At 31.8% G+C, this 11,684-nt stretch overlaps 1 protein-coding gene across 8 annotated transcripts in view; it reads left to right on the plus strand.

Moving 5' to 3' along the window:
* Positions 1 to 11,684, plus strand: part of MIPOL1 (mirror-image polydactyly 1) — a 328,064-nt gene that overhangs the window by 61,370 nt on the left and 255,010 nt on the right. For 7 of the 8 annotated variants that reach the window (XM_005864977.2, XM_014538619.1, XM_014538614.1 and 4 more), the window contains 2 exons: positions 1,683 to 1,818; positions 3,480 to 3,585. In XM_005864977.2, the coding sequence (XP_005865039.1) occupies positions 1,683 to 1,818; positions 3,480 to 3,585 (242 nt within the window). The remainder of the gene's footprint in view (positions 1 to 1,682; positions 1,819 to 3,479; positions 3,586 to 11,684) is intronic. The other variant, XM_014538613.1, reaches the window with a different exon arrangement.

Consider the following 11,684-nt stretch of genomic DNA (forward strand, 5'->3'; position numbering starts at 1 on the left):
AAGGTATAATTGTGATTCATTCATATTGGACAACTATTGTTGTATTGGTTGTCATTTTTTTTTAATTTGACATATTTTAAAAATTCTTGTGGTACACGGATTGAAAATCGCTGGTCTAGATTGCCAAGTGAAAAAGCACAAGATGAGTTTGAATAAAGGCCATGAGGTCTTATTCTTTTTAGCTAAATATTATTTTCTGTGATCTTTTATTATGGGTCTGGAAATAACTGTTGAGTTGTTATTAATGGTATTTTTTTAATCAGAGCCCAAACCTTGTAGCTCCAGAACAAAATAAGCCCAGAGATATGGTTTTGGTTAGCATTATTTTTTATTTAAATGAATTTTAATGCTTTTAGGAAGGCCTCATATACTTTCATTTATCTTTATTATTTTATAGTCTGCAGCTTTTACTTATTTACCTTCCCTATCTATCCCATGAAGGGATTTGAATTTGTGACATCTGTCACTTTTATCTATGGGATTAAGGTACTTTCATAATTAGTCATGTATTATGAAAATACTACTATATTAGAAAATCTCAATGACTGATGTAATTATATTTTCATTATAGAATATCTATAACAATAAAAACGTAATATGCTAATTAGACCGGATAGCGGAATGACCTTCTGGATGTCCTTCCAGATGACCTTCTGGATGAAGCTGGGGCTTCGAGGGCTGAGGCAAGCTGCCACGGCTGCGAGGGCCGAGCCCCTTGCACAAATTTTGTGCATTGGGCCTCTAGTGTCTTCATAATTTTACACAGGAAACAGCTATTTTTGTTTGCTTTAAAATTATTCAGTAGATATATTAATATGTTCCTGCCACTTAGCAATGAGTTATATTCTTACTGAAGTACAGATTAGAGCATATTTTTGGGGGAGAAGGGGTAGGGATGAGTGAAGAGGTGACAAACATTTTATAACCACATGAGAAAAATAAATAGTAGAGGTTGGGCCAAAGCCAGAACGTGAGACATCTAGGACAGTTGCAACAGAAGATGCACGTGGTAAGTAGAGCTGCACTGGCTGTCCCAGGCCTCACTGTTTACTTTCTTCCGAGAGACTCTAAGATGTACCTGTGCTTACAAATATAATGCCATCGAAACTGCCCATTGCTTTTCCCCTCCCTTGCTTTATACTACTCGCTAATAAATTGACATCTTCTCAAATAGCCTGCAAAATGTCAAAAAAAAGATGTTTTGCGTACTGTTAAATATTACAGGAAAAGGTTTTCATGTTTAATATGTTTTAAATTTAATAATGAAAGTATTACACTGTCAACCAAATTGAAAGAAAATTATGATTACTGTTCTCACTTTCAGGAAAGTGAAAAAAGTATCTAGTCCTGACTAAAAGTACAAATTAAATTAATACAGCCCCTAAAACCTGAATTCTTTAAGTACACAAAACCACGAGTCTCCATAGATGTTACTAAATGCTTTCTACAGAGTTACCTCTCTCTGTTGATAGAGTAACACCTCTATGAAATTGATATATTTATTCTTTTCATCCATAGGGTTTTCTTAGTGCATAACAAGAGAAATTTAAAATTAAGTAACTTTATCTATTTCTTGTTAAAATTAAATTTGTCACCCCCCATTTGAAGGGTAAAATTTATAGGTCCTGTATAGTAGAAATTATATGTTTATGTTGTTTAATAAATAGTTTTCTTTATTACAGCAGTATGGAACATACAAATAATGATTTGCACTATGAATGTATGATTCCTTGTCAAGTTACTTCAGACTTAAATAAAGACAAGACTATTGCATTTCTTCAAACAGAATTGGACATTCTCAGAGCAAGCCATAAAAAGGTACCATATAGAAAAACCTGATAATTGTACTGTGTTTTAGCTGTTGACTTTCTAAACTTATTTTGCTATCCATCACAGTTCAGTTTTACTGTGTATTTTTATCCTTTAACAGTAGCTTTAGGTTGTTGCCATATCATGCCATCAGGGTATGATTGAGTTGAGAGATTGTCTATAAACAGCAATTTCTTTGGTTGCCTGCCTTTGCTGGCCTGTGATATCACTTCCTTTTTCATAAATCTATGGTACTTCAAGTAGATACATGAAAAAAAAGGTCAACTCAGGTTTCACTGCTGTAAAACTTTATTTCAGTATTTTGGAGAATGAGAAATGTAATGCACTACTTTTCTTTTTTTATTAATATCTTTGCCCTTTATTTCACCTCAATAATATATGTAATTAAACTTTAAAGTACCAGGGTTTGGCAATATCTTAATTTTCCTTATCTTACACTGCTGTATTTTGTCCAATCCAATTTGTTATGTCATGTTTTACCTTTTCTGACTCTGTTTCTAGTTACATTCCTTTGAACATTAAATAATGTTATTAAATAACTAGAGGCCTGGTGCATGAAATTTGTGCACTCGGGGTGGGGGCGGGTGGAGGGATGTCCGTCAGCCTGGTCTGCACCCTCTCACAGTCCAGGAGCCATCAGTCAGATATCCTTAGTGCTGCCGCAGAGGCGGGAGAGGCTCCCACCACCACCGCTGCGCTCGCCAGCTGTGATCCCAGCTTCTGGCTGAGCAGTGCTCCCACTGTGGGAGCGAACTGACCACCCAGGGGCAGCTCCTGTGTTAAGCATCTGCCCCCTGGTGGTCAATGCACGTCATAGCGACTGGTTGTTCCCCTGTTTGGTTGATTTGCATATTAGCCTTTTATTATATAGGATGTTCACTTTTGTATGCCTTCTGGTTTCTTTAACCTCTTCATACTTGTCTGATTTTAATATTTCAATATTCTAGTTGTTGACCTAATCAAACTGAAGCATATTAGGAATGTTGCTCATATGTGATGGAAAACAGCACAAATGACAAAATCTGAGGGAGGAATTGAAAAAAAAAACACATTTGAGGGATACCATATGAGAACTGGAGATATTTTCTGTACTTTCATTTAGCAGTTATTTATTACATGCCAATATGAATCAGGTGCCAGTGCCAATTTAAATGGATAATGATGGGCTAGCATTCTCCAAGGGAGATCAGTTTCAGATACTAAGATTATTATCTAATTAATTTTGTTGCAAAATATTAAAAATATTTAGAGAAGCTGAAAAGCTGTGCTGTCCATTATTTATCTAGGATAGTCCCTCCCAAGTCTTTGCCTTTAAGACAATAGAATTGATCAGATTGCTTTTTGCTGTATATATTTTTAATAATTATATTGTTCCCTCTTTAATTTTATTTGCCTACACATAAACACACACAAATAAAATGTATATCATAATGTTTTTATAGTTTTTATGTCATTATAGGTAATTACTTATAAAATATCTTCAAACCTGAAATATTGTGTGTGTGTTTTAATCCCTAAAGTTATGTATTTAGCCAATTAAATGTAATATATTTATATTAGAAAAAAAACAATTTTACTTTGGGCTTAATTATATTTGTGGGAGAAATTTGTCAAATAAGAATCTGTGTTTTTTTTCCAATATATTTAAGCTTCAAGAAAAACTGTCTAAAGAAGATAAAGAACAGAGAGAACTAAAGCTTAAGTTGGAACTCTATGAGAAAGCAACAGAAGCTCAAATTGCTGAGAAGACAGCAGGTATGGTAGATGAATTGTAACATATAGCCTTAAGAAATATGCACAAGGTTATTGTATTATGTGGCTTGGTGAATACTAGCATACTAGCTATTTGCAGAAGGAGGGAAGCTCTGTCCTTTTTTTTTTTTTTTTTTTTTTTTTGGCTGCTTAGAAAATAGGTGGCTTTAACATCCTGGCTCTGGTATTAGTGAGAGCTTTACCTGTATTCATACTGATTTGGGCATTAAATGCATTGTTAACACCATGTCAATCCAATCACAAAAAGGTTGTTTGTTTTGTTGGAAGGGCCTGAACAAACAAGGGGAAATAATGATTACCAGTGCCTCTACCTTTCAACCAGCAGTTCAGATACCACTTATTGTTTTAGCTCTTTGACAGGAAATACTTCTCCTTTGTATGAAGATAGTCATATATTCATTGCCAGTGGAAACCTACATTTCATTTAAAAATCTATTTTGTGCAATTAATAAATTTTTATCTGATAATGTGGATGATGGAGGAGGTAATGTTTTCTCTGAGATTAAAGTGAAAGATTGCCAAAGTTTAAGATTATAAATGACTCCCTTAAATATATTTTGAAATCCATCTTTATTTACAGGTCTTTGTGAGGAGAACATTTTTAAATATGCCTGTAGTATATTACAGATATGATCAGATGATTGTCAATAGTTATGATCTCTCATCTATATACACATATATGCCACTATGACTCTACCTCATACTGTTCTAGTGTATTAAGGAAAGAGAAATTTCATAGAATAATAGCAATTAACATGCAGAGGCATTTTAGAGATTATTTTAACATTTTTATATCAATTTAGAATGATTTTAAGGAATAATTATATTTTGTGACTTGTTTGAAGTTATTATATTTTATAAGCCACTTACCTGTAACCTTAGTTGCATATATGAAAAAATTATGATCAGAGACATTAGCAGATACAGTCTGTCTTCAAAATATTACTGTACAAAGTAGAATTAAATAGCACTATGAAAATATAGGCAAAATGACTATAAATAAATACTCCAGCTAAATACCAGATGATTGTTTTTCTGTTAAACTACCATGATTTTTTAGGGTGGGAAAATGGGGGAGTAATATATTTTAAGGAAAATTAACAGTATATTAAAAACAAATGACTCATATATAAATCCAGAACAATTTGGAAGTTTCTTGGCTGTTTACTAGGAAGATATTACAAGAAGGACATTTGTTTTAAGGTGCTTGCAACATAATTTAACTTTGTATGTGTCTTAGAGAATATATTTAATAAGATTTAGGCAATTGTGACCGAAAATTATGAATTAATATGACTGCATCGCTCTTGGAGCGGAAGAGTCAGAAAGCAAAATTACTTACTCTTTAAACTTTTGTATAATGTAGCTAATTATATACTTCAAATATTTATTGGTATATATTTGAGGTTTCCCTTTGGCCAAACTATGAATCATATATGCATTAAATGGAAAGAATTTGATTGCCTTATGATTCTTATTAATCAAATATTTATCATTAATGATATTTTTTAAGTAAATGTAAACTTATAAACATGTTTAGTATGTTTTTATAGCCTCCTAAATTGATGAAAATAATAATGCTATATAGTTTCTCTGGACAAAGCAATCTAGTTTTAAAAAAAGATGACCAATCACTTAGTTTTTAAAGTATACATTTTTAGAATGTATCTTTACTTTTTAATGTTTCAGTTCTATTTTATTGAAAAAAGAGTAAAGATACTTTACTTGTGACATTAGAGAGAATTATTATTATAATATGTGGAAATAAAAAATCTGAATTGCTTAAGAAATTCTTTGGTTTGAAGCTACTAGAAATTTATTAACTGACCCTTGGTAGACTCATGAACTTTTTCATAATTTCTCATACATACTGTTGTAAATAGCTTATCTTCTACCAATGAGAGGTCAGAAGGCAAAACACTATAACAAAAACAACTATGTCAGTACCTGAATAGAAAGGGGAACATTATAGGACTATAGTTTCATGTTTTATTTAGTGTCATATGAAAGAATAAATAATTAGTGGATGTTTGTTTCTATCACTGCTCATTTTTATATTTGAAATAAAAAGTGTGTTTGGTAAAGTATATTACAAATATGCACATACATTTAAGTAAGCAAAATGTAAATATTTTAAAAGTCAAGATATTTCACATTAAAAAAATAAATGCAGAAACATCCTGAACTGCACATTGGAAATTGCAACTGGGATACAAGTATAAATATATGTCAATAGGTATTTCAAATAAAATGTTAATAAAATGCAGGTACTCAAGGAAATAGGAGTTGTTTCATTTCAGTATATAAAGTATAAAGATTTATATATAAAGATATTCACATATGAGTGTTATGACAGCAAGAGAACTAAAATCAATCGAATAATAAGGGAATGGTTAAATGAAGGGGCATTTATGTGAGACATTCAGTAATTAAAATAATTTCTGAGGAATGTTTGATGAGATGAGAAAATGTTTATGACAATATTAAGAAAAAGAAGTAGGGGAAGACTGTATTTATCATATAATCAATAAATATATATATGAACAGGGCGTCCCAAAAAATTGCTAGCTCAATTTTGAAAATGGAATGTATTTTAATAAATACTGCCTTTATAATTATTCAAAGTGTGTGTGTACATTTTTGGGGACACCCTGTATATATGTGTATATTTTATAAAACAAGAGGCAGCCCTGGCCAGTGTGCCTTAGTTGGTTGGGCATCATTCCACGCATGGAAATGTTGCCAGTTCAATTCCCAGCTTCAGGGCACATGCCTTGGTTGCAGGCTTGATCCCCGGTAGGGGGCATGCAAGAGGCAGCAGATCTAGTATCACTCTTACTTTATGTTTCTCTCTCTCTCTCTCTCTCTCTCTCTCTCTCTCATAAAAAAATAAATAAAAAAATAAAAAAAGGCAAATTTTGGTAGTATTAATGGATGTATTAATGTTTCAATCAACAGCAGGTTTTCTCCAGTGAGCATGGATTAGATTTTGTATTAGAAAAAGAAAATGTTACTTTTAAAAGATATGATTTTTTAAAAAAGTTGCTTTCTAATCTTAAAATAATTCCTGTGGATAAGTTTAATACATAAAGAACACATAAAGCAAACTTTCATGAAATTCATATGATGCCTGTGATCAAATTTTGCCACCCTACCTATGCCATTTTTCTTCCGTTTCAGATTTGCCCCTTATTTATTTTTGTGTCTTTATGTGTAACTTATGTACGTATTAATCATCTTGTCTTCCCAGCTGATTGTATAATTTCTAAGAATAAGAATCTGGTATAGTCAGAACCACATAAAACAAAAAGTGCCCAGTTCTGTGTGAGGCAGAATGAAGTAATGGAAAGACCAAAAGCCTTGGAATCAGATTGACCCAAGTTTTGATCACAGCTTTGACTTAATAAGGGTTGACTTTGGACAAATTATTATATTCTGTCTGGAATTTACTCTGTCCCATGTAAAATGTGAATACTAATTAATTTCCCAGATTATTTTAAGGATTAGAGAGAATATATAAAAATACCTAGTATATACTCAGTAAGTTATAGCTAATATTAATATTTGATTATTTTTATCTTTATGAAATTCTTAAACTTTTGATAATGTAAAAAGCTTTGAAAATATTTTTTCTGTTTAGCTTTTAATTAAAATTAATGGTTCACTGTTTATTAATGGAAAAGTGAAAGAAAAAAATTGGAAACAAAGGATTAGATGATGAGAATTATTACTGTTGAGATATATGTATTTATTAGCACTAGTGCATATTACTTACATGTGAATCTAATATAAAATAAATGGGATACAGAGAATTTGGGATTTAGTCCAAGGTGTACCTACGATGAACGTTCATGTACACTGTTGTAATAGCAGGAAGCCCATTTCCTTTGTTTCCCTGATGGTTTTTACATGATGTGAATTCTATCATTGGAATGTGATCTCCTGAGAATTTGAAAATCTCAAATGGTTGCCCTAGCCTGTTTGGCTCAGTGGATAGAGCATCAGTCTGCAGACTGAAGGGTCCCCGGTTCGATTCTGGCCAAGGGCACATGCCCAGGTTGTGGGCTCGATACCCAGTAGGGGGCATGCAGGAGCAGCCTATCGATGATTCTCTCTCATCATTGATGTTTCTATCTCTCTCTCCCCCTCCTCCTCTCTGAAATCAGTAAATATATTTTTAAAAATCTCCATTGGTTGACCTTTTTACCTTCCCCTTCTTTATTGACATCAGCATCATCACTGACTGTTTTTATTGGCCGCTGTATAGGGACTGTGATTACTTCTTAAAAATTCAAACAAACATTTATTGAGGGGTCGTTATGTACTAGGCAATGTGTTAGAGAGTGAATGTACATCAGCAAATGGACAGACGTGTAATTTCAAACATTCTTTTGTGTGCAGTCACTTCTTACTCATAATACAGCATTGCAGTGGGTGCGGTTCAATGCTCACACTTCCGATTCAGACCTTTGTTTTACTATTTTTTTCTCGTGCAAGTTACAGCCTCCCTAAACTTTGGCTAAACCCTATTTATAGGTTGCTGTGACGTTTAAGTGAGATAATGTTTATGAATGCTTAACCCATTGAAGGCACTCAATAAATGGAAATTATGATGATAAGATGATGATATCACTATCTTGTTTTCTCAAGACTTCTTGATCTAAGAGGTGCATATTCAAAGTGTAGCTAATATAAGTAACTGTCCCACAGCTATTTATGTACGTTTTGTTTCAGAAAATATTGATATGTATTTCTTTTTAAAAATAATTTTAAAATATTTTTATTTTATTTATTCTCTGCAGTTTTTAGTTTTCCTTGATTTTCAGATTTAATTTTATTTGGAAAGTTTGAAAATATGAAAATCATGTTTTTAATCTCTACATAAAAAGAAAATAAGAGAAAAATATATAATAAGTCGGTCTTTTTTACTTAACAAAAGCTCGTTCCCTGTATGTTAGCATTGGGGAAAAAAAATGTATCTCATTGTAGCTGTTTAGGACTTTTTACTGTGTTTTAACCCATTAAATCATATATGTGGATAATATTATTTGAAATTCGTTAGTATATATGACCTTCAAATACTAGAGGATATTTTGGAGAAGCAGAGCAGAAACATGAACTCTTTGTCTTTTAGGTAAGCATGTCTTCTCATTTAAATAAAATGATTAAGCCACAAACACTTCAAAATTTGCTTTACGTAAATTGAATTTGATAGTGAGAGAGTATTGTGTAGCTTGATTTGCATCCACTCATTTACTTTTAGGACAGTGATGTGGCCATAACTTTTAAAAATTGTTCAATTAAACCTTTCATTTTTTCTAAACAGTCTCAGTGGGCATTGTCTAGTGTTTAATGTCTCTTAATTTTTATTCCTCTATTACATTAACAGTATATAGATGCTGTTTAAATTTTACACAAAGAGTATTTCTTTAAATAGTTTCGATAAATTATTTTTGTGATATTTAAAATATTTATGTTTCTTTAAAAGCCTTATTTTACTTTTTAAATGCTCACATTAGAGTCTCTGCTTTATATGTTAGTTATTTTTCTTTCTTGCATGTCATCCATTAAAGATTAGCTGTGGAAGGTTGGAGCATGGAGAGATTATGAATGACAGAACAACTCCTGTAGAATAATAATCAGTTTTTAGTATTTAATGCTGTTTGACTTTTGCAGACACATTTCTTATTAACCTTTGGTACAAAGATAAATCCAGGTTCCTGATATCTCATGGAGAAGATGAATTTGAGATCCCCTTCCAATTAAACTGAAATAAGGCCAATATTGGGTTTTAGCCAAAAGAACTCCTTAGTTCCTAAGTCTTATGTTTATAAATCTATCTATCTTATCTATCTATCTATGTATCTATCTATCTATCTATCTATCTATCTATCTATCTATCATCGATATCTTAGTTACATTTTACATATAATTCAGTGGTTACATAATTTGCTTAACTTACATTATTGTTTATGCAAGCATTTAATCTGCTTTTTTAAAAAAATAGATTTTCTCCGTGCTCAAATTTAGAGTGATATTTTATAAATAGAAAAATACTGTCAAGCCCTTCTTATTACACAGAATGTAATAGCTTAAGTTTTTCTATCTAGGTTAACATGTAAATGTTAAAAGTATAGATAGGTAATCTACCATTATATAAAACATATTCAGACACCCCAACTAATTAACATGGAAAAATAAATATTGTTGTGTAATAGAAAATATTTACATTGTTCTCTTGTAAAAAATTTGTTTACCTATACCGTATGTCCCATGATGATGTTGATCTAATGATTAAGAAGAACAAGAATTAATTAGTTCTGCATATCAGGAGGATAGAAAATAACATAATATGTACTTCTAAGAAATAACACACATTGGAATGTCATTTTTCTGTGTATATAATGGGCATAAGTAAAATGTGAAAACCATTAATCTTACATTTAAATGCCTTAAAATATTAAATTATAATTAAATTATAAATGTAAATTACATATACATTTATATATCTGCATGTTTTATTTTGGAAGGAAAAAGGATTTCAAGTGCCGAAACCGGTTTGGCTCAGTGGATAGAGCGTCGGCCTGCGGACTGAAAGGTCCCAGGTTCGATTCCGGTCAAGGGCATGTACCTGGGTTGCAGGCACATCCCCAGTGGGAGATGTGCAGGAGGCAGCTGATCGATGTTTCTCTCCCATCGATGTTTCTAACTATCTATCTCTCTCCCTTCTTCTCTGTAAAAAATCAATAAAATATATTTAAAAAAAAAAAAAAAGGATTTCAAGAATATGACCAGTCATTTCAGATAAAAACAAAAAGGCCCATTCTCTTCTAAATACACTTAGAAATATTGATAGATAGAGGTTGATTATATTATCTTTGGCTACAGAATCCCAGGGTATGAATCAGGATTAATTACAATGAGTGCCAGGACAAATAATACTTGAAAGTAGATTATGGCCAATGTTGTAACCTCTCTCCCTAAACGAGTTTGTGTTTTCTGGAGGAAAAAAAATAAGCGTTGAGGAAACAGAAACCAGTATGCATAACAATAACCATCAACTGGCAATATTTTATTATGTATGGCATACTGTGGAATTTAGAATGAAACCATTTTAGAGCATATCAAATCATTAGGGTATTTAAAACAGAAAAGTAACAGAAAACTTTCAGATAATATTTTCTTAAGCTTTTTTCTGTATGTTTAATTCTAAAAAGTTTAGGTAGCAATTATATTTTACAGAATTTTCACATTGGTATCTATTTGAAGTAGATATTATGTACAGAAAGTAATTTAAATATTTCTTAAAATTGTATTTCAAAAGTGTATAAAATAATCAATACTAATTATAATAATTCAAGGATAAGGTTCTTTCACATTAAAATTGTAGTTTTATCTTCATTGTGGAAAGTATTACAGATTGTAGTTCTGAGATGTATTAAATGTTCAAATGTAAACCGTATTTTAGAAAGTGTTCTTATATAGTCTTTAGTTATATGTACTAAATACTTGTATGTAGTAATTGGGGATTTTGCAAAAACAAAACAAAACACACACACGTCCTTGTCTTACAGTTTTTCTACTAAAACATGTTTTGTGTAATTTTCTAATTAATCTTAATCAATTCCTATACCATTGGTAAGTATAGCAGGTCCTTGATAACATTTTGCTACACCATTGATGAGTTGTCACAGGAACTTAACTCTTGTTTATATCAGTTAACTTACCATAAAATTTCTGTTCTTATCCATCATTTTTCTTAAAGTCACAGACCTATCAACAATAAGTAAGGACTTATAAATTTATAGCAACTTCACAGAAGAAAAATTTAAACCATATATCAGGAGCTAAAATGCCGACTTTTTTTTTTTTAATTAAATCTTTATTGTTTAGATTATTACAGTTGTTCCTCTTTTTTCCCCCCATAGCTCCCCTCCACCCGGTTCCCACCCCAACCTCTGCCCTTACCCGCCCTCCCCACTGTCCTCATCCATAGGTGTACGATTTTTGTCCATTCTCTTCCTGCACCCCCCACACCCCTTTCCCCCTGAGAATTGTCAGTCCACTCCCTTTCTATGCCC

This window comes from Myotis brandtii, unplaced genomic scaffold (genome assembly GCF_000412655.1).
Source record: "Myotis brandtii unplaced genomic scaffold, ASM41265v1 scaffold194, whole genome shotgun sequence".
NCBI lineage: Eukaryota > Metazoa > Chordata > Mammalia > Chiroptera > Vespertilionidae > Myotis > Myotis brandtii.